Source organism: Clarias gariepinus, chromosome 6, assembly GCF_024256425.1.
Source record: "Clarias gariepinus isolate MV-2021 ecotype Netherlands chromosome 6, CGAR_prim_01v2, whole genome shotgun sequence".
Lineage (NCBI taxonomy): Eukaryota > Metazoa > Chordata > Actinopteri > Siluriformes > Clariidae > Clarias > Clarias gariepinus.
Genome location: NC_071105.1, coordinates 17,538,529 through 17,563,478, shown reverse-complemented (window position 1 = coordinate 17,563,478; position 24,950 = coordinate 17,538,529). Strand labels below are relative to the sequence as shown.

At 35.9% G+C, this 24,950-nt stretch overlaps 1 protein-coding gene across 7 annotated transcripts in view; it reads right to left on the bottom strand.

Moving 5' to 3' along the window:
* The window catches only part of rad18 (RAD18 E3 ubiquitin protein ligase), a 60,804-nt gene extending 45,686 nt beyond the window's left edge, over positions 1–15,118 (bottom strand). For 4 of the 7 annotated variants that reach the window (XM_053498649.1, XM_053498645.1, XM_053498650.1 and 1 more), the window contains exons 1-5: positions 12,841–13,192; positions 11,292–11,370; positions 10,921–10,982; positions 10,637–10,707; positions 430–755 (exon numbers count right to left, since the gene is read on the bottom strand). In XM_053498649.1, the coding sequence (XP_053354624.1) occupies positions 430–755; positions 10,637–10,707; positions 10,921–10,982; positions 11,292–11,370; positions 12,841–12,921 (619 nt within the window). In that variant the 5' untranslated portion in view covers positions 12,922–13,192. Of the gene's footprint in view, positions 1–429; positions 756–10,636; positions 10,708–10,920; positions 10,983–11,291; positions 11,371–12,840; positions 13,193–14,753; positions 14,879–14,966 lie in introns of those variants that run through there. The other 3 variants (XM_053498648.1, XM_053498651.1, XM_053498652.1) reach the window with 2 other exon arrangements.
* Positions 15,119–24,950: the final 9,832 nt, after the last annotated feature.

Here is a 24,950-nt window from a genome sequence, read left to right as displayed (position 1 = left end):
ACCAAGTCAAGAAAAAATCAAAATAGCACAATAGAAGATCATATAGAAATATAAAAGCTAAATTTCTAAAAGGTCTTTGGTTTTACTATAGTTAAAAAAAAAAATACATTTATCATATCCCTTTCCTGCTTAAATAGTGCATTGCTATTGTTTTAGTTATCATATAAATATATAAAAATACAAAAAAATATATAAAATAACGCCACTACAGCCAAGTATCATCCTGGCTTCTTACAAACACTGATCATGTTCCTACTGAGATTTATTAAATGTCAAATTGTAAATTTTACTTTAGAGGTCTCCTTTTGCAATCAAGTAAACGTCAGAAATAGTTTTCTTTGTTTGTTGTTTCCAGACATTTACAGAATAAAGTTGTGTAATATTTATCAACATGAGGAATCTAAAACAGCCGGAATGAGTATGCGTCACCTTTGACCACGGGTTTAACATCCTGAGATGTGGAGGGAAACATAGGCACGTCCCGCTTTTCTTCTTTCAATGCTGTGGACACAGTCACTGCGCTCTCTGGCAGAACGGCTCCCTGCACACACACCTCCATGGGCTCCTGTTTCACGCAATGCAGACCCTTCAAGCCTGACTGCGAGTTGATTGGGGCTCGTTTCTGGAAAAACTGAGTCAGAGTAGTGCCCTCTTTCCTCAGGCCCTTCTGCCTGGCTGCTTTCCCTCCGACGGGCATTGTCGGGGTTTTGGGAGAAATTGGAGGTGATTCAAAATTCGTCTGGGACAGCTGTTGCCTGGAAACACAACAGAGAGTTATATGTTAATCAGAAAAAGCTGACACCTTTCAAAACACAATCACAAAAATGTGTGCTGTTTAAAAAAAATTATTTATTTTATATATATATATATATATATATATATATATATATATATATATATATATATATATATATATATATACACACACACACACACACCTGTATGCAGAAAACATCTATATAAATTTTTATGAAACTTGTTTGTCGGTGTACAGGGATTTGTTCGCAAAGAACTGACTAATGAAAGCACAAAAGCACTGTAATCTTTACAGGCAGGGCACAAAAATTAATGAGATTAAGCATACTGGAAAAACCATTTTTGTGCTAAAAGTAGAGCCATGGACAGGAGCAGTACTCTGCTTTCCCCCCTAATTATAGCACTTTTATCACAATTTTCATAGCTACCTAAATAAAGAAAACAACGGTATCCACATAAGATGCACATAACAGCAAAATTAATTTCGATGTGACCTACATGTCTCAATACCATGTTCAAACATCATAATGTACTGTTATTTTTAACTCAGCTAAGCTTCTCTGACAAGCAAGCACCAGAAAGCCAAGAAAAGGCCAAACCTAATCATAGATATGTGCAATACTAGCAAAGTACAACCTCACATTCGGGTAAAACGAGTGAGCTGTGTGGTGTTCAGTCTGAGTAAGGGTTATGGCAATACACATTGTAGGATGCTTACATATTACTTGTTGACATTTTCCCAACAATGAAAAAAGCCACTTTTCAGCAGGACTATTTACGTCACTATGTTCAGAGATATCGGAGGCGCTCTAGTCTGGGTAAAGAAATCAATACAGAAGCTTATCTGGTGCATTTAAAACATTCTCTATTGCACTTTGCCATCTGGAAATATCAGGCTGACAAAAAGATAAAAATGCAACTATTACGCAGCATTTGCACTATCTACGCAAATTATAACTGACACATGATGACTATCGTTATGAAGTAGTACCTACCACCAGTGGCTGTATGAGCCATATCTTACCAGAATAGCTACATTCACAGAGCAAACACTGTGCAGTTCCTATCAGTACTGAGTAAAATGGAACATTTTTGAATTATACTGTAGTTTATTTTTAAACGCCATACCAGAGAAAAAGACGCGACCTTGACCTTTGTTTTTTCTTGTAAGGAACAATAGGTCATTCAACAAAAATACTAACTCTGCCCTTACTAATTAAAAATGGCCTTTGTGGTTAAAGCATGTCAATCTTATTTAGCATATTATTATAATAATTTATTTCTATACTGGTGCTGGAGGGGAAAAAACAACAAAAAAACAACACAACATCCATAATCTCAGAAGTACAGAAACTTTTAGCTAGCGAACAAATTTAACTTGTTTTTTTATACAATTAAAAGCTGCTGATGCAGGACTAACCTTTGTTTTGTTTTTTCTGCTGATGTATAAATAACCTTCATGCAATGCTAATATTCTAATAACTATTAGCATAAAAGATCCGAGCTAAAATGCTTCTAAACTCTAGAGAAGAAAATCTTTATCAAGGGGCCAGGACAGGCATTCTAAATGAATTTTATTGCCAGATAAGTCAGGTGCTTTAAAACACAAGGGCTGTAAGAGTTATTGAACATAAATGTAATTAGCTCCTGGACAAAATATTTTAAATGCAAGTGTTACCAACATTTTAAGGCAGGGCATCCTTTATTTTATTTCAAGAACAAGGCTTTTCACTTTGTACACACTGCTGTGTTTGGGAGCTCAATGATCTCTCAGAAGCTCCAGGAGAAAGAGGACAGAGCAGACGGCTCAAGAGCAGCATCAGATCAGAGAGAAAGTCGATACACAGGCCAGGAGCCTAACTGCATTGCCTGGGTTCCCTTGGGCCTGATTCAGCTCAGTGATGGGGAGAAATTTAAACTATTACTTTATGGTTAAAAAAAAGAAAAAAATATATAAAAATACAGATTTAACAAAAGATTTTATTCCTATTTAAGGGTAACAGGAAAAAGATGATAAACATTTAAAAACAATCATAACTTTTCCAATGGGTCACTTACTCCTTACATCTGCCCCCTGAAGCCACAATAAGAATCAATAACAGATTTTCAAATTCCCTGTATGGCTCTGCAGCACCAGTGCATATGAACAATTAGTAGAACGATGAATGAAAACTGCACTCCACAACCAACCCATTCGGTCATAATTATATAAAAATAATATATAAAAGTTGCCTGCAGGTGTGACTTCATCAGAAGAATTCTAAGATTTTTTTTAAGAATACTAGTTTATTATTTAGAAAAGTTAAACTATTCACAAAGTTTGGCCTTTAACTATGCTTGAGAGATATTGATTTTTTATTCTGCTTGCAAGTCTTTTAAATGAAATCCAGATGAATCATTTAATCAACCAAAAGCCAAAAATCCTCTGAGACTCTTGGAGAAATCCTGTGAGAAAAAAAAAAAGACCTAAAAGCTTTTTGCTGCCAAGAGTGCCATCATACAATTGGTTTATATAAAAACTGAGACATCATGTCATCGCAAGGTCAGATTGCTCCTGCAATAAAATATTGCATTTACTCCATCTTAAACAGCCTTCTTAATCTAGCTTCTACATTCCATTCCATGACGAATTTGATCTAATATGCCCCAATGTAAATAACATAAACAAGCTTAAAAACATTGGCTAGTATTTGACCTTTTTCCACCCAAGGAAACTTGAATAAAAATACCCATGTTATTGACTGTGGCTTTTGAAGATGCACCAGTGACTGAAGTTTAAAGTATTAATTTACCTGCTAAATATTTCAATTTGCAAACAGATTGCTAGTGTTTGGCAGTATTTTGGCAGTATGTGCATAGCCTGTATAACAAACTCATTTATGCACCATTTTTCCCCCCATTTGCACAACCAAATATTACCCAAGGCCCAATATTGTATAAGGCCCAATATTGCATCAGATTTGTGTTGGGAGAAACTGTGTTTTAGTTATTGGTAAATGGAAACATAAGAAAAAGCTGCATTAGGGTGGACAAAAATTTCTAACACCATTCAGGTTAAAGTTTCCAAATTAACTGGTTACAGTAATCTGATGACGCATATCTAAATGTCTAAGAATTTAATCAGAATAAAACTTCCTGGAGACGTGCTCCATATATGTGGTTCGGCCCACTTGTGAAGCTTTTAAATTATTGAAAACATGACAATGATTAGTAGCCATTTTTTCTTCACCTTAGCGGTTAGGTTAGGCTTCCTTTCTTTTCTCACAAGCCACACTGTCTGCATTGTGATTGGCTCAGAAATTCAGTCTCATCCATAGTTGGTCAGATGTTTTACCACGTGAAATCCAAGCCACCAAGTTCCACTTTATCAAAAACTTAGTAGATAAGAATCAAAAGTAAAGATTTCCTAAATATTCAATTTCCATCAGGAATGAAAGCAAAATCTTCCCTTAACCTTGTCACCTAATATTATCCTAACACTGGGAAAACATGCGCAAAAAGGAATGCATTCATTCCAACAAAAGAGAAACAATTGGAACAATTGGATAAGTGTCAACGTTAATATTTTAACATCCTGATTAAAAACTAATTCCAACTGACCCGGATCGGGTCAGACTGTTCTGACCGAGGCATTTACATGATGCATTTTTATTCTAATTGGGCTATTATTTCAATTATCCATGGAATATTAGGGTCCAAGTACATGTACCTACTGAATGAAAATATTCTGAAATTTTGTTGTGTTTAAGGCTATAACTTCAAACAGACCGCATTACACAACAGGATTATGCTAAGCATTATTCAGCTGCAATAAAGTCACACTGAAGGATGAAAAACACTTTAGTTGAAGAACTTCCTTACCAATAAGAATTTCATTAAAAGGAAGGTCTTAAATTCAGGCACAGATTCTCTTCTCAACAGATGATGCCATTTGTTCATATGTTTGCATGTCATATGGGATCAAAATTTTACTGCAGTGCATACTTTGCACGTCAATTAGCCAACACTGAATAAGAAACTAACAGATAAAAAAAATGGAAAACAAAGCATAACAACTAAACATAACCCTTAAACAAAAACCTGTGTTGTAATGTAATATAATGCAGTTCGCCCTTTATACTATGCCAGTGTAAGACTGTGGGAATGACTGCATCATTACGAATGCAAAGGCATCAACCGGACAACAATCAAACAAGTTAGTTAGTTTACTAAAAATGCCTAGGAGAAAAGCTTTGAAGCTGTTGATGCGAAAAAGCCCTGGAGAGCTGTTCATCCAAGTGATCATTTATCCTGCAGCTTCAGAAGAGCTTTCAGAGTTTTCTAAAGAAGAGTGGAAAGAAATCTCGCAGGCAACTCTCCTAACTCATTACTGCTAGAGGAGAAGCCACATGTTGCATAACTGAAAAGGATTAATTTACTTTGGCTAAATAACATTTGTTACATTTTTCATCTTAATGACTCCCCAAATTATAGCGCTAAACTGACAGTTTATCATGATTGCTCAAATAAATGTACAGTATGACAACAGACAAGGCTAATCCCATTTAACCCATACCAAGGCAACATGAGACAGTTGTAACATTATTGCCACTTTTTAAACGAAGATTTAACAAATAGGATATTTTACAAATGTAAAAGGCTGAATACAGGGAATCTCCAGCAGTCACAGTTTATAGTTAAGATGTCTTACTTATGTCAGTGGTCTCCTGACGTTAATAACAGGGAATTAAATAAAACATGGTAATATGATGTATTGCGATGCTAAAATGCGCACCATGAAAATATTAGCATTCTATTAAATACAGTCCCGACAATGTTTTCAGACACTATTCAATGGGTTTTCTGCATTTTTCAATAGATTCAAATATTTTTCGTGCTCATCATTCGACAAACAGTACCTCAAAATAATAAAGTAAAAACAATGTCAGTAAAAAATACTGCATGTCAGTAAAAAAAAAAAGCTGCATGTTGGAGTGAAAAAGCCATGAGGTTGAAAGAAGTATCTGTAGACCTGCGAGACAGGATTATGTCAAAACTCAAATCTGGAGAAGGATAGATGAAAATTTCTGCAGCATTAAAAGTGCCTCCATAATTCTCAAATGGAAGAGATTTGGAACAACTAACAGACTGCCCAGACTTGGCTGCCCAGCCACACTGAGTAATCAGAGATGATGGGCCTTGGGCAGAAAGGTAACAAACAACCCTAGGGTCACTATAAATGAGATCCAGAGTTCCCTTGTGAAGATTAGAGACTTAAAGAAGGACAACCATCACTACAGCACTCCACCAACAGACCTAAATAGTAGATTGGCCAGACAGGAGCCATTCCTCACTAAAAGGCACATGACAGCCTGCTGGGTGTATGCCAAAAAGCCCCTGAAATGAGTGTGCGTGTTTGTGTGTGCATGTGCACGTTTGTGCCTTATGATGGGTTGGCACCACATCCAGGGATAGCCCCACCATGTTAGTATTAATGGATGGATGCTTAGATTTATACTTGAACAGAATACTGGTATACTCATGAGAGCACTTTAAAAATAGATCAATTAATTGAATATGTATCATCTCACAATGTTGGTTAGCATGTAGTACCTAAAAAGGTGTTGCATTTACAAATTCATTTATATACATACAATGGCTTAAACGGAAAACATGTACAAGTAATTGTCAAATAAGCCAATCAAGGTAGTAGCAGCACAAAAAAAATAAATAAATAATAATTATACCGATAACAGATTAGGGTGCTTCAGTTAATGTGATCTCTGGAACTTTAAGCACTTAACATTTAAGCATTTTGCAGACACCCTTATCCAGTTACATTTTTTACATACATCTGAGCAGTTGAGGGTTAAGGGCCTTGCAAAAGGGCCCAACAGTGGTAACTTGACGGTCATGGGGTTTGACTCTGGGACCTTCCGAACCATAGTACAATTTATGACACCAGATTAAATTTTCCAAACTCAATAAGAAAAAAAAGGACTAAGGTGTTCTGTGATCAACACACGACATCATTACAAACATGTAGCTTGTGTAGAGGAACCAACTGTTAATCACCTTTTGGATATGGATTATAATTCATTGTAAAGAATTGTACAGATATTTATGTCGAAACAAAATTTATTTAAAATAAATAAAATTTAAAGAATTATATAAAAATAAAATAAATGGTAAGGTGCACACATTATTAACCACGCTAGATTTTATACTGTACATCAGAAATAGATCAACATTTTTTCTTATTTATTATTTTATTCCTTAAAAAAAAAAAAAAAAAAAAAAAAAGAATATTAGTGTAAAACATTAAGTTGTCATGCTGGTGGAGGAGGTCACTGATGCTCACACTGTGTTTGGTTACCAATAAGTGTATAATAAACTTAGCGTTTAAAAAAAATATTACTTTTCCTTAAAAATTTTCCATGGCTTATACAGATCTGAAAAACCTGATTTGTTGATTCCAGGATTTTGTCAGGATTTTAATGACTACACACAATACAGTTTGTAGCGCTCATGAGTCGAGTGTGTTTCATTATGACTTTCTGATCTTATAATTGCCTCACATTTGTTTTAGGTAGAAAATGTATCCCCGTTCAGACTTTTTTCAGTGTTAATTTCCGTTTTGAATGATCCTATCAGAAGCAGACAGCCGAGGCAGATGACTGCTCCAAGCTGATATTTTCAGGTGTCTCAGACTTCATCTCCACTGACCACATGTGATTTTGTTTTATCGGTAGCAGTGTGTCAAATGTGTGTCAAAAACCCCTGTCATTTTAAATGCATCTCAGACAATACTAGCCAACACTAAAACTCAAAGGAAGTGTTTTATGTTCAGCCACCTAACAGTTTTTCCTAATTGAAACCTCAGCCGTTCAGACTGACTCAGAATCTTTACTGACACTGACATCTGGCTATTTTGCGCTAATCGCCCTACATGTGTTTAACACTAAATGCACAAATAAACAAAATAAAATTTGAGTAAGTCATACAATGTCAGTGTTTGAAGATTATTATTATAATAATAAAAAAAAGGTCCTCACACCCAGAGCTTTAACAAACCTGGTTATAGACCCCAGGGCTAGATACAGCATTGTTCTCTTCAGGAGTATTAAGTTTATGCCAATACATGTACAGGGATGTAGCTGTAATACTTTCGGACCATTTTATTCTGTTGTTCAAATTCATAATGTTTTCAGAATGAAATCCAGTGGCTGTCAAAATCTTCCCTTCTAACATCTGTACACATTTTTTTAAGAATAATACTAACATTAAATTACATGTTGTAATATTCTAGTTTGCATTATTCATTAAAGAGGCAGTATTTAAGAAAGAAAACATGCAATTTAAATTCATTTAAACAAAAACCTGATTTATTATAATAACAAAGAAAACCTGTGCATGTTTAAATAGAAATTAAACGTATATAGCATGAACAAACACCGAAGGCACAATCAACAAGTTATACAGCTAAAGGGTGGCAGGTCAATTAAAAAGTAGCTTGATTCTGCAGAAACTGCAAATCTGGCAACAATGAGAATTAGACAATATACAGATGTAGTGTGGTCATGCACTAATAATAATGTGGTCATTGGTGTGTGTGGGTGTGTGTGTACATGTACAACACACATTTGACTGAGATATTCTGAACAGAGCTGGTGTCCCTCAGTATTTTCACTAGAAGCTCTCTTTATCAACTACATGTTTGGGTTGAATTTTATATGACATTTAGAATAACAATAATGAACAAAAGACGACTATAAAAAGTAACTACTGAGCTCTCCAGAGACTTATAATTTCTATAATAAATACATAAAGTAATACATTTTGTTTAAAAAAAACTCAAAAAGGTATTTTTATAGCCGCTTGACCTTATAAAAGTCAACACACAGAAAACCCAGATTAAGCAGTACCATCAAAAACAGATCAGGCTCATAAAGATGAAACCTGCATTGAACTGCACAATCAAACCCTTAAATCCAAGCCAGCCTAGAAAAAACAGCTCATCTGAAGACTGTATAAAACCGAGCCAAAAACACCCAAGTGTTGTGCAGCATCAAAAAACATTGCTATTTATGTGACCTTCAAAATGTGGCTTTGCAACAGACATTTGCATGTAGTGTTGCACCAAAACTAAATTTTAGAGCACAGGGACTGAATTACAAAAATAACACACTTTAACATATTCGTATTAACACACCAACATCTCCAAGTTTCTAAAACGCATCTCTCTGCTCTGTGTTTGTAGACTACCCAACCAGATGTTATATATATAAAGATGGTGCCTTGTAACATCAGCCATCATCTGATCAAAAAAAGTTTTGCATGCAAAATTGTAATATCACTTAGATCATTCAGTCTTTAATACAAACCACAGATGCAATCAATATCAACATAAACACACTTTTGTGGATTAACAGGGTATATTGTGCTACGTTTGTAGACTTAATGTTTAATGCTGCTAGTGGATTCACGTGGAAACAAAATTTCCATGTTAATGTTTTACTAATATACCTTTATGACAGCTGTACAGAAACTAATTCAAATAATCTTTAATAAAAGAAGATTATGCTTTAGACTATACTAGAGGGTACCCCCCCCCAGCCCCTCCCACTCATTACAGTAGTATAATGATACTGGGGCAGTAGTAATGAGTAGTCAATAAAATGTGACTGGAAAACACTAGCTGTTTGTTAGCCATTGACCAGATATAGACCAGAGCTTATATAGAACTTGAATAACAGTACACATTAGCTAATATAACTGCCTTATTATTAAATAAAATAAAACGGTGGTGACAGGCCCAGTCCAATGCATTTGCCACCAAACACCTATTGACTTGCACCTTTTGGTAAGCAAAACCGAAATCACATCTCCCCTTAGTGTAGCCATCAGAGAAAAACTGCTGAATGCTGTAAGATGTTATAGGATGGTTGCAGCGATTGGAGGCCTTAGGGAATATAAGGTATTTGCGAAAGACCAATCATCTGTAGAACGTACAGCCAAACTAGCCGCAACAGCAAACGACTCTATGAGCATATTACTTTTTTATGCTAGCATGGTACTTGTGCTATTCAGATTTCATGCAAGAATGCAAAGCTTTGTCCCAAATTTAAATGTTTTGTGACAAATTTTGCATCATGGGATGGTACTATTTTTTGCTGTCCTCCAACAAGATTTCACTAAATCTGCATTTACCCATGACTGAGTCAGACTTGCTTTGCTTGCAATGTTTTTTTTCTCTCCTGTCACAGCCTTCAAATTGAAAACTGGATAAATGTTTTTCTAGGTTTAAAAGGCAGATCACATCCATACAAGGAAGACTTGCCACCTGCTAAGTGGAGTGTATGCTACCTATTTAATGTACAAATAAATGTGTTTTGGCATAAATTTTTTTAGCACAAAATACTGATCAACTAAAGAATCAATAAAAAATAAAAAAACTCCACACCTATTCATTCAAATGTATTGCCTCCTCTAATACATTTCTACAAATTTCACATTTTAGTCCTTGAATATCTAAAACTCAATGGAAAACATTAAGACTTTTTAAAAATCTGCACAGAACCTGTTTTTTAGTTCTGCACTTCAGCTAGGTAAGGCTATGTACCAAATGAGATAAAATAATTAGCAGAAAACAACAGGAAAATTAACATTTTAAGTATAATAATTTGATAATTGTCTGATTTCACACATTTTCTTCTTTAAATTAAACAACTAAATTGATTTGCTGGTCAGGCAAATCCTGCTTTAGTAGTGACTTAAGTCTTATATAACCTACAGGGGACTCAAGCTTGTCTTCTCCATACCTGTATGGCAGACAATTTCCAGTAACGAAAAGGAATGTGCCCTTTATTCTACATATTACAGTTTAAATCATAAAAGTTACCTCACAGCTTGGAAACTTTGAACGACGTCATCTAGCAGTCTGTTGTTTCTTAGCTCTTGTTCGGTTAGTGGCTGAAATTGAAAGTTGATACGCATTTGTAATCAAGTTTGTAATGTATATACATAATATATATAATACATAATTGATCAGATTCTAATTTTGGCTCCAGAAATCTTCAAGTTATTTATTTGTTAGTCTTGTATCAAAAATGTAACACAGAACAATGGAGTAACCTGTGAAAGACTCACGCCCAGGGTACAACCACAGAGATGTTTAATACCCACCGTGTTGCAAAGAGGACACTGCAACTTGTAGCAAAGAAATTTCCGTATACACAGGGAGCAAACTGAGGGGGGGAAAAAAAAAATCAATCCATCAGGTCAAAAATAATATATTTCCAACATTCAAGCATCGGACAGTTCTTAACCTTGTTTTCTTTTCTTGATACAGGCTAATAATTTGACACTTCTGATAGAGTAACATCTTTGCTACAAACAAAAGAAATGTCTTCTGACAAGAAGAAAACGTAAAAATTAAAAAATATATTTTGGAGTGTGGAGATACATAAATTGCCACAGCAAAGATTTATAATCCCCCCCCCATCTCTAATACCTACACTTCAGCAATTTGACCAACAGCTAGAATACATACTTACAGTTATGAGAACACTGCGTCATCATGGATATATTCAAGAAGTCAAAGCAAATAGGGCATCGCAGCAAAGTGTCGATATTCTAATTGAAAAATAAGAAAAGTAAAATGACATGTGATAAAGTGATATAATCATGAACAGCAATTTTTCATTCAGAGGTAAAATTAAACGGTTTAGAAATGTTTTTCTAAGACGAAAGCAATAAAGTACAAGACAAAACTAAAGAGAACATTATGGTATACACTTCAGTGTTCAATATTTTCCTATTAACTTTTAAAACGCCCTTAATATTCTTGCATTAAACAAGCAAGCGCTAATTATGTTTATAGCTGTTTTCATTAATACTGTTTGTGAGAGGTCATGACCACCAGAGACAATCAATGTGAAAACTTTTTTGCCTTGCCTAATTAAGCACTTGTCAGCTCACTTTTCTCATGAACTCAAATCTGAGGAGCTGTATTAAACACAATTACCACAGAGAGGAGTTCTCAAACTTTCTGCCAGGGAGGCTAAAATTAACTGCAAACAATTACACAAAGTGCTTATTCATTGCATTTACATATGCGTGTACATATTTGTAGGCTTAATGTATACAGTGGAAACTTTGATTACGAGCATAATTTATTTCGGAAACGGGCACATATTCCAAAACACTCTAAACCAAATAGAATTTTCTCCATAAGAAATCTCAAAATTTCCTATGGAAACTCAAATTATTCGTTCCACAGCCCAAAAAAATAAATACATAAAAATAATTAACACAAAATATTAAGTAAAAATAAAACAAATTCACCTGCACTTTATCCTTCCTCCACTCTTTTCACACGCACGCGCACACAATGGAGACAATGTTTTATCGGAAAAATAAACAGGACTCCTACATCTCCCTAATGACACTAACGGAATCACTGCTGTAAAGTAAAAATAAAACAAATTAACCTGCATATCACCTTTGAAAAGAACCGCGACAGAGCAGTGCTTCTGTGTAGAGCAGAGAGAAAGAGTGTGTGTGTGTGTCTGTGAAGGCGAAAGTAGGAGGGGTCTGTGTGTGTGGCACGGTGTCCAATGACACGCGCGCACAGACACAAAGAGCAGGCTGAGCCTTGAGCAGAGCCAGGAAATGGATTTTTAACCTCTCAATTGAGACTTGCTTTTGCTTTATTCATCACATGCGCTGTACACATGCATAAGGACACAAAATAAAATATGTTTTATGCGCAGACATGTGGTCACAGTGTAATAGTAAATAGTACACGCATGCCCGGATGTTGATTATACCAATAAGAGATGCACGCTAAGAGGGGAGGGGAGAAGATTACCCACAATTCCGCAGCACCAGAGAGAGAAAAACCGCAAAAAAGCCCTCTGGGAATTTGTAGATTTTAGAGCATTGTAGTTAGGGTTGTGCCGATAGACGATACTATTGTCTATCGACGATAGTCAGCTATATGGACGATACAGATGTCGCCATTAAAAACCCACGTTTCAAGAAAAGGAATCCCGTGACTTGCCACGGCTGCGCACGGCAAGCTGTGAAAATGCCCTTCATTACCTGTATGGGGCAGTCGTGTTTCAGTCTGAAGTATTGTGTGTCTACTGAAGCCGGAAATGTGTTCTCTCTCCTCTTCTTCATTTTCTTCTCTCCTTCAATGATGATACTTCTTCGACGGCGCTTTCTTCATTCAGTATAATTATTATTAGTAGTACTGCTCCGAATTTATTATTGTGATTTTTCCTTATTATTATTGTAACGCACCCGCGCGTGTGTGCAAAAAAACTACAATGAGGTATGATATGTTAGCCTAAAACAATTGTTTTATTGTGTTTATGCGCTTTAAATATACACTAAACAATAAACACTGCCTTGTGCAAAGTGAAAGTGAGTTGCGCGTGCAACTTTTTGATCAAAAGGCAGATATGAGCAGATTTATTGATAAAACAACAGACATGAAATGAAAAAAATAACCACAAAAATATGTACTACTCTCTGAATACAACGCGACAGCACGCAGAATCCCTGGGCTTTGACTACTATCGTGTATCGGCGATCTTACAGGCTGACGATAGGACGATATGACAATGGGCATTATCGCGCAACCCTAATTGTAGTTTATCAGTCTGAGTCCAAGACAACAGCTTCAGAGCATAGACAAGCTTAGCATTAGTAAACTAATTCCCATAAAATTTTACGTAATCTACAGCTAAAAATAAAGTAAATCCTCAAAATTCATAACCATCTACAACCCAGAAAATATACAGCATTTTATCAGCATTAAAGATGGAAATGAACAAACTTTTATGCGAAGGTACAAGCTTGAGACAAACTCTGAATTTCAAAGACAACTGCAGAAAGCGTTACACTTGCACCGTAAATGAGAACAAAAAAAAAGTTTAGGTTTGATAGTGATTTCTGGAATAAATTATTTAGAATAAACTAATGTTATGGATGTGACAGTTTCATGTTATGGATGTGACGGAAATGGCACCAGTATGCACAATAGGAAGAAGGCAGGGTGATGCTTTGGGAAATGTTCTGTTGGGAGTCCTGACATTTATGTGGATGTAAATTTAACCCATACCACCTAACTAAACACTGTACACTATTTCATTCAAAGACTATTACCTGATGGCAGAGGCATCTTTCAATAATCCCTGCCACACAAGGAAAAATAAAAGTTTAAGAAGTGTTTGAGGAACACAACAAGTTCAAGGTGTTAACTTGGCCTACAAATTCTTCACATCTCAATCCAATCAAGCATCCGTGAGATGTGCTAGAAAAATAAGTTTGATTTATAACGGCTTAGTGTCACATACCACAGCACACCATCAGAGGTCTAGCGGAGTTCATCGATGGGTCAGATCTGTTTTGGTGGCGGAACTGAGACCTACAGTAACGTTAGAGCTGATCAGTGTATGCCTACTTCTTTCCCTATGGTAAGGTTACTTTGACATAGAATTCTCCCACATATTAACCAGTTTATTGTTACGTTCAAGTAACAATGAGTAATGAGTTAGTTTTTTTGCCCAGAGATGGTAAAATGCATTTGATTTCACAGATTATTGTCCTTTTTATTTTTTCTAAATCAATACCATAATGTTCTAACTTTATAATTAAAAAAAAAAAAATTGTACCTAGTTTCTATTCTGACATCTAAAAGCAAAAAAAATAATAATAATTTTACTTTAAATTGTAATTTGTACGTCGGAAAATTTTACATATCTATTTCATAAGGCTTATCCAGACAATTATTTATTAATAATAAAGATCACATCTTTAAATGAGAAAGAGAGAACACGGCATTGTGGTAATTTAATTATGTATTATTATGGCTATCAAATCATTTGAATCTTAATAAAATAATAATATGGTTTCTACTAAATCGTGAGTTTCCGTAAAATAAACTGAAGGCCGATAAATGCCGAAGTCGTGCACGGAATGTTTATTGACCTAGATTAGTCCCTTACTCACTCCTCACTGCGGAGCTTTCCTGATGAATAAATAATAAACCTAGTCGGAAGATAACAAGTGAAAAAAGGGCTTGTATGTTTAAGCTGTTATTCCGTTATTTGTTTATTGTAGCCCTAACAGAGCTGAACACAGCAGCTAGCTGCTTAGCGTGCTACACAGCTAGCTACCTTGCCCGGAGTCGGGACGTAAAAACTGTAACCTGAACTTACTTTCATGCATGACAAGCTCGGTGGGAAATCCGCTTCGACTGAGTGAGACATTGTAACCAGCAACTGCTTAGCCGAGTTTTATAAAATAATTGAAAACTAACGCCTTTACTGCAACGGATAAAGAAATTCCCCGCGCACTTTTTCGCGTTCTGCAGTTACGTCATTTCCGTTTATATTTCCTTCCTCCAGCGGAAAAAAAAACAGGATTTCACATTTGCTGATAATATATTTGTTTGTTTGGTAACGTGTATACAGATAAATAACTTATCTCAACATAATGATTTGTGCTTGTTTTGCAGCCAAAGGACATGGGCACATTGCTGTCATGAGTTGACCATGAATCCTCTAGAATATTCTAGAGGTAAATGTGCACGGGGCCACCATTTAAAAGCAGGGTCGTGCAATAGGACAATGATCCGAAGCACATCAGTGAATCTACATCAGAACAGCTGGGGAAAAAAGAATCAAGGTTTTGGAATGACCAAGTCAAAGTCCCTCAACCTAAATGACATGCTGTGGTGGGACATTCAGAGAGTTGTGCATAAGTGAATCGCCAAAAACCTCGATTAACTAAAAAGAACAGACCAAAATTCCATCACAAAGATGTAAAAGACTGATAAAGTTACGAAACAAGAATACTTCAAGTTATTGCTGCTAAAGGTGGATCTACAAGCTATTGAATCACAAGGTTAATTATTATTGTCCATGTTTTTTGTTTCTTTTTGGCTTCATGTTTGTTAAATGAATAATGGCAATAAAAGTTATGGGGTGTTCATCTGAGGTTGTATTTGCCTAATAATAAGACTTGCTATGATCTGATGATGTATTTACACATGACTGTAGATATGTCCATAACACTAAAAGAACAGGGTACAAACATATATCTTTAAACCTTGCTAAGCCGTTTCCTAAACTTCATAGCCTCTAAAAACTGTATTTGTCCCTTTTTCTTGTGAGAAAAAGTTCAAGTTATTATGTTGAGATAACAAGTGAAGTTACCTGACAATAGTAAATTGCTTGATAGTTGATAGTTTGAGGAGTTTCTGGTGAAACAGTGTTTGGTTCTTCCCAAACATGGCTCTGGGCCAAACAACTTCACTATGGTCTCAACTGTGTGGGGACATAGTTCCAGAAGTCTTGTACAGTGGAACCTCGGATTACAAGTAACGTGGTTTATGAGTGTTCCGCAAGACGAGCAAAGATTTGTAATCTTTACAATTTAACTTGAAAAATGAGCATTGTCTTGGTTTACGAGCACCGAGTATTATGTTTCACGCATGCACTTCTTGTTTTGACGCCGAGCGTCATGTGATCACAACTAAGCCAAAGTTTTTTCTTTCTCTCGCGCTGCTAGGTCTTAGTGCTCGTCCCTTACTGGTATAATCAACATCTGTGCACGCGTGTACTGTTTACTATAACACTGTGACTACGTGTGTGTGTAAAACATATTTTATTTTGTGTTCGGAAACGCGTGTGTACAGCGCGTATACTGTTTCTTATAACACACGTGTGTGCGCGCGAGTAAGGCAAAAGAAATTCTCAATACAGTGGTTAAAAATCTATTTTCTTCCTCATTGCAGTGTGTGTGCAGGCCCATAGCCAGGGGGGGTTCGGGTGGTTCGAACGACCCACCCCCCACTGCCAAATGTCCAGAATTTTTTTTGTTATTATTATTTATTTTAATTTTTTATTTTATTTTTTTGAGACAGATTAAAATTGTTGGGCATTATTTAAAATAACACTTTATTACAAAAAAAAAAAAACGCGACATGTGACAAGTCTGCGCAGCAACTGACGTTTTTGAAATCTGTGAGGCGCCATCCAGCGGTGTATAATATGGGTCGAAAAGAGCAGGAGAGACGGAAGAGAAAGCAGGCAGAATATTGAACAAAAAGACTGCCAAACAGAGTAAGTCTGTTACTACCTCAAGATCAAATTGCTAACGCTAGTTAAGTGGTAGCTAATCGTCAACCCCACATCACACACAGAATAGTTCTCTTGTGCCTTTTCTTAAGCAGTCTGAATGGCTATGACAAGTCTGTAACATTTTAAATAAACATTAACAGACAGTAGCCTATCTGATGTATCTGTGAATTTATTATGTTAAATATTGTTAAACCATCAAAAAAAAAAAAAAAGAAAGAATGACGAGTTCAATGTGCAAACAAACCTGCAAACAAACTAACTTTTTTAGTTGGATTTAAGTGCAGGATCCACCCGAAAGGTTGTACTATAACCTGACAATGCAGAAAATAAAAGAACAGGCATCCAGCAGTTTGTCCATCTCATCATTACATGAGCATGAATTAACGGGCTGTTACGCTGTCGCGAGCAACATTAAAATAAAGCGGGGAAGCTTTAATAATTTAGAGGAGAACAACAGTCTTTCCGGTAATATGTGTGTGAGTGTGTTTAAACGAGAGGAGAAAGTTTTAATGTGTAAGATGAGGAGGGGGAGACAGGAGGGGCTGAAAGCAAGAGTCTCCACTTACTCTAGCCTCTCTCACACACATGCACACACATAGCGCCTGCTTGCACAAAGGGAAACGCTTATCTGCCGGGATTTATTTTTTGCTTTTTCGAAAGATAAAGTGCAGGTTAATTTGTTTTATTTTTACTTAATATTTTGTATTAATTATTTTATGTATTTATTTTTTGGGGCTGTAGAACGAATCATTTAAGTTTCCCTTATTTCTTATGGGAAAATACAATTTGGTTTACGAGTGTTTTGGAATACGAGCTCACTTCTGGAACGAATTATGCGCATAATCCAAAGTTCCACTGTAGTTTGTTCGGATGCAGGTTTGCAGACATCAGTCATGCTTACATGTTCTTTTTATACAGAAAAGACTTGCCACACAGATCAGCCTAAAACATTTTTAATGAGGGAATAGCCTGTTGACAGTTTTGTAGTCTTTTCCATAAGTTAACTAAAATAAATTTTACAGCCAGAATGCGGAAAATGTTTGACTTACTCTTGTATGTATGTGCAATTAGTCATAACATTAACACCATCTGCCTAATAATGTGTACTGTAGGTCTCCCTTGTGCCACCAAAAAAAAACTCTGACCCATTAAAGAATGGACTTCACAAGAACTCTGAACATGTGCTGTTATAGCTGGCACCCCAACGTGTTAGCAGCAGATCCTCTAAGTGCTGTAAGTTGCAAGGTTGAATAAGGAAGGAATTGGAAGGCCAAGTCAACACCTTAAACTCTTCGTCATATTTCTCAAACCATTCAAAAGAGGCAACAGAAAATTGGATACATTTCTAGGAATTTTAGATTCAATGGCAGGGTGGCTTATCTTCAATGCTGTTTGCTGTAGGATAAACCAGTCAAGCACTTCATTAAATCGACCTTTTGACATACTGTTTTAGACAGAAATTCGTCAACATATGAAATACATTCATAGCTCTTAAGCTGTTTTATGGGGACATTAAAAGGTCTTCAACAAGCTGCCCACAATCAATTAGTCCACTACAGCCTCATTACAAGTGAATGATATTAATTTCAATTACTTCTAAGGTAGTCCTACATGAGAAGGTAGTAATGAACTGTGTTCATCACATACTGTATTAGCTAATTTGAAATATTAAGTTGGAATTGTTGATGGTTTGGAGGAGGTTCACATTAAACTCCTTAAAAGCAGACAACTTAAATACACTTAAGGAGACAGAACACATTAAGCAGCAGCTCAAGAGGCACCATGTCAGTGCTGTCTTTTGTGAGTATTGATTGTGAAAGGTACAAGATTAAGGCTTAATGTACCAGATCAATTAAAATGTGTTTTTTCCTTGTGTATAATAGCTTAGTTAGCTGTTGTCCTTGTCTCACACCATACTTTAAGAACATTCCTGAAACACGACTGATAAGAAAGGCAGGAGACATCAGTCTAAAAACTGTGTATTTTCACGATCACTGTAACACATTGTTTTTAATATTTCGTAACTTTTTAATTGTTGTCATATTGTTGCTTTTTTCCCCATTCCTCTCGCCCTGTCTCATGTGCAGGTACACTTAAGATTGTCCTGGATTATAGTCTGTTTTCTATTTTCTTATAAGATAAGCAAGAGAGACAGAAAAAAATATCACTGTATGCATAACCCAAACCAAATAAAATTTTGAAAATTATGATTTATTATTATTAATAATAATAATAATAATGATACTGTTATTTTCTCACACCACAGCAAAGTGCACTTAGTGCAGATTCAGCCTAGGCCAAAGAACCACAGAGTAATCAAGTGGGAGCAGACCCAGCCAGGTACAGAGTGTGCAGTAAAAGACAGAGGGGACGGTACAAGTACCACTTTGACATTTCACCACTAAAACAGTCTACACATAGAATGAACACATTTATGGAACTTGAAAGTGGATTCTGTAAAATAAGTACTGAAAAAAAAGGGAATGAAAATTTAAAAAATATTCTTCTAAATAATGTGCATGAAAAGGAGAGACTCAAAGAGCACTGTAGTGCCCAAAATACATTTACCACAGAAATAGAAACAGGAAGCTATAAGCAACTTGGAACAACAGGTAACCAATCTTTCTTAGAATTAGTAATTTACTCTTGCAATGTGATCCTTAGAATTTCAAAAGTCTTCATCAAAAGTATGCATTTTGTTTAATATTAAAGTAAGTTATTGGTGGAGAACAAACATAAAAATTCCCATTTATTTAACTCAGTGTTTGTAGGTTGCATAAGAGGAATATCAGCTACAACTTTATTACAGCTGTGCTGATATTCATTACACCAGCATGACCTTTAGTGTGATGTTGCTTTTATACAACAGTTCCACAAACATTTTTTTAACAGATTACTGTTTGTTACTTTGTTTATTCAGTTTGTTGCACTAACACACATCTTCCGTGACTGGTGTAACTAACTAACCGCAACTTGTTGAGCTGGTGACGAGTTAGTGTAATCAACAGCGGTGAAAGTAGTTTTAAATTCGTACTGATACTGTTTAGCCTAAGGTTGAGAAGAATAAACCATGTAGGTGGTGGGCAGTTCTGTAAATCCTTTTTAAGTAAACAAGTTTACTTTTATGTTTCCACTTATTCACTTTGGAACATGAGCTTCATTAATTTCCCGGTCCTGGGGTTGAATTCCAAATAGTATTAAACAGAAAGTTATTGCGTTATTGTGTACAAACCATTGTCACACACACCAAGTACATAGATGTGGAAATGTAAAGAGAAAAGTCATACATTTCTGATAGTATCTGAAGCACTACAGACGTAACCATCAACATTATGGAAGGGGCCAGGGGTCATATCTTTGTATTTATAAAAAATTATGCTTTACTGGTTCTTTGCCTGTTTCTTGATTCTGAGTTTTCCTTGTAATTCTGATCTTGTTTGCAGAAGTAAAAGCTTCAGTAAAGTTTGGTTGCCCTGAACTTGCATATATCACCAATTGTATAACACATAGGCTAACATTGGCAGCAGTTTGACCAACTGATAATATACAAAGGCACTGAAATCAGTTTAACTATTTTTTTTCCAGGTTTCTTGAATTTTTGTACAATTCAAAATTCAACTCAAAATTCAACCCAAAAATAAAAGCAAGCAAACAAACAAAAAAAAATCAACTCACTTTTATACAGGTGACACATTTTTTCGAAATTGGTTCTGTCAGTATTAAATCAATTACAGGATAAAATAAAGTGTTAACTGCTAGTTAAGAAAGAATTCATGAGTTACTTATTTAAAAGTGAAAATCTTTTATGAAAGTTCTTTGCCTTGGGAACAGTTGAGATCAATAAAGAATATTTTTTACGCTGACATGAGAAGACATGCCTACTATTTGCAGGATATGATTAGATTCCCACAACTGTCTCTAAATAGACATATAACCTATGGGGAGTTATAGGGGAGGCTAAAAAATGTGACGGTAAAAAGTATGACTTGAGCCATATTTCTCTGTACAGACCACTCTCACTCTTCCCCTCCAGCCACGACAAACCATATCTTCCTTGAGACCTCACTGAGTGTCAAACTACAAATAAATCAACAAGAAATACACACTTATTGCTTCAGGCAAAATAAGAAAAGAAAGTCTGTTAAATGGGGCAAGCAATGCTTCTCACCAGGAGAATTATTATTGTGTGATTGATCATTGAGATAGAGTTGTCAATAGAACCAACAATAATCACCACCGAGCTTGAGATATTTATTAATTTATTGCCAATTTTTTGTTGTTTTGAAATTGCTCATTTACTTGTAATGACATTTTATGGGTATCATTTGCATCATAATAAATGCATTAGAAAGACTGGTGGCAATATTTTTCTCTTGTTTTTTGTCCTAGTAATGCATTACTGGTTGAGATTGGTGTAGCATACATACAGCATCACTCTATGGATCTCTTACACACATGGAATCTCAAGTATTTAAAAATGCTTAATTTGCTAGAATTCATTTGTTTCATTCTTCAATTATCTTCTCCCATTTCAGGCAGTAGTACAGGAACAATGTGGTTAATTTGGGTTTATTTCAAGGGATTTTAACTATCCACAGAGTTTAATGACATCATCAGTCATTCCCTCTAGGTGTATGAGGCAAGTTACTTAAAAAAGCCTGTGTATAAATAGTTTGGCATGACTTATGAGCCATGCTACAGGATTCATATTTGTAGAACCTATGTCAGCCATTTGTACAGCAAGTTCTATGGAGGCCAAGGACAAAATGTGGTCTGTCCTGCACTTCCATGGCATTAATCTTCTTAGAAAGGCAGTTTGGAAATCCCTTGTGCTGACGGATCAGCAATGCCAATGCTGACACCCAACTGATTTGGATTTATACCCTGAGTCAAATCTGCTTGTATAAGGCATTTCCAGCAAGACAGTGATGTTTAACTCTGCGAATGTATCGAAATTAGCCACTACATTTATATTTACAGCATTTGACAGACACTTATAAACAGTGAATTTACAGTAAGTTTTAAAATTGAAATCCTCATCAAAAAAGTTTTTTTTAAATAATAATAAAGTGCTGCTTTTGGTCCAACGATGAGATGCACTTATGACATGTTAGTGATATGTTGCAAAACTGCACAAACATATAATTTCTTAGCTGTTTTGCTGATTTCATTCAACAAAAAATAATTTCAGTCTGCAGCTGTCAGCCCCAATATAACCTGCACCTAGAGCAGGATGCAATGCAGCCATCAACCAATCTGGTTTATGGATATCTCCAAAGTGTGGTTGGCACGGTGTGCACCACTGGACTCTACACCGAGTCTGACAGAAGTACGCTTTGGGACTGCAGCCAAAAAAGCTCTAGGGAGTGCTTTGTAAAACTTGTAACTTTTGATTTCTGTTCAAAGTGAAATTCTGTGTGTGTGTGTGTGTGTGTGTGTGTGTGTGTGTGTGTGTGTGTGTGTGTGTGTGTGTGTGTGTGTGAAAAAAAAACAAGAAAATTTCATGTGCACAAAAACTGATTTATAAAGCATTGAATATGTGTATCTGCATGCTGTCTCCACTGTATAAATCACAATGTTCTTGAAAACATGAGCAGCTGAACGAGCCTTACAGTATCTTCGGCCTGCCATAGTCATGAATGGTAAATGAAATATACCGCGTGCTTATTAAAATATTGGTTGTCCCATGCACAGTTGAGTGAGGGACAAATATGAAGAATTGTATGAAATACAAAAAAGAATAAATAAACAATAAATAAAATAAAGATAATGAAAAATAATAAAGGGGATGTAGCTGCCATTAGATGCAACTCAATTATTTAATTCATAATGTTAAAAGGTTCAGTAGAATAATCTTTAGAGTAAATAAGTAATATATTTTATGTTGATAATACATGTTAATTATTTTCATATTGTTCTACTAAATTTCATTAAAAAAAAGAGGTGGAACGTTTTTTCTTTCTTTTTTGTTTAATTATGACAATCAAGAGTTTCTGGGGCACTGCAGGCGATGTAGCCACACAAGGTGCTGCGTTAGTTACACATCATTAAGAGAGTTTAGTTAAAAGGTGTAGGAAGTAAGAAGAATTGAAGAAACCATATCCAAGTTTAAGTTTATTCCTCTTGAGTCAGAGAGGCCAATGAGGTATGTGTTAACGTGTTTGTTGTATGTATTTTTTGTTTATAATGTGTACTTTTAAAAGGTTTATTTAAGTTATTTCTTTCTTTCCTAGTTCTGACGGCATTGTTGGGACTTGAATGTAAAGGACGTTGTCCAAATAAATGTCAGTGAATCCAAGAACGACCTGAGCCTTTGTTTAAAACTCGAGGGGAGTAATAGGGAATAATTAACAATGAGAACACAAAAGTACTAAAAACTTAAAAATACCTTTGCAGTGGTCTCAGTTATTCATGATTTATGTACGATGGTCTGACATTTTAGAGATTACGCTTTGTTTTATAGTTAGAGTTGTTATGGAGTATGAGGAAGGGCAGCCCCATCAATACTGCCATCAGTTTGGTGTAGCAGTATCTTATCTGATACATCCAGGCAACACCAATGCCCTTTAAGCAGGTCAGTGGTGTTCTCTACAAACAGATAGAGCAAGGGAGTGTTCATCATTGTAGCACCTCTCCTCTGTGATATGTGGGTTAGTTTTTTGATTGAAAAAAGCATTATGACTGTGCTTTCAAAATAACATAAATGCAGTCAATTGCTCTGATTACATCTGGGAAACCAGACATTGTTGCATAATGCTCTTTGATGTCAGCTTGTTCACCCACCTTGTAAGGAAATCTGATGTACTGGCATTCATCAAATATTTCTTCATAAATCCTGGTCTCTGAATGGGAGATTTTGTAAACACGTTTCAGACCGATTTCTGGGTATATGTGCTAATAATAAATGTTAACAAATGTTAAAGAGCTCTACCGGGCATGTCTGTGGGAGACAGGAGCTACCAACAGAACTATTTAGCTGTAAACTCTGATCATTAGGTGACGATTAAATTAGGTCAGACACTGCACTGTGGGACAAACCTACGGTCTGCCACTCAATCAAACCACCGCCTCCATTAACATGTCAGAGCATTTGTGATTTCACACCAAGGCAAGTTTGCCACTTTGGACAAAGGTACCTACTTCTTTAAGTAGCTCACTGTCTAAGTAGTAGTTTCTGTGATTTAGATCAGTGGGGTTCTATACATCCTACTTTCTCAAAAGTATAGTGTTTTACATACGGTACAGTACATTGCTACTGTAGATTTGAGAAAGCTGTACTCATTGCTAAAAGCAATTTCTTTCTGTTACAGTTGTTTTTAGTGCTGTCCAGGCAGATAACTGGTTCATTTCAGTGGCTGTCAGTGGCGGCTGCTAGCTTTTGATACAGGGGAAGCTCATACTGTATTAGCCCTTCATCATAAAATTCATTATGTTATTTGTACGTAAAATTCTGCTCTCCATTTCTTTTGCAGAAAATGGTCTGTGACCCTGTCGTACCAATTAGCCGTCTTTTTCAGGGACCTAACCAGTTTCCTCTAAATGGCCAGGACAGAAAGGTTGCTCAAACGATTTTGGCCCATCGTGTTGCGGGTGTATGGCGTGACCCGTTTTAAACAGGAGAAGCTCCTCTTTACACCTGCTTGTATAGCTGAGCCATTGCACTATCCAACTTCATGTCTTAAAAAAACACCAAGAAATCACACAGCTTATCCCTGCTCTCCTGTAAGTCATAATCAGAATATATTATTTTAAGTTCAGATGTCAGTCTCCTTGAGTCATAGAAATGGCCATAACTTTTCAGCACACTTTCAAATGCCTCCTCTGGAAACACTTGGCAAGGAGAGACCCAATTCTTTTTTTGCAGTAAAGAACTTCCATAGCTCTTTGCTGGACAATATCAAAGACAATATCTGTCTCAGGAAAGAGAGACGCTGTTTAACGCGCTGTGCTGCACGGAAATGTATGACAAGAAAATCTCGTCAATCAATCTACAATAAATACCTGATTCTAACCGAGCTAGTCATAAGGTTGAACGCATTCTAGCGGACTTTTATTAAA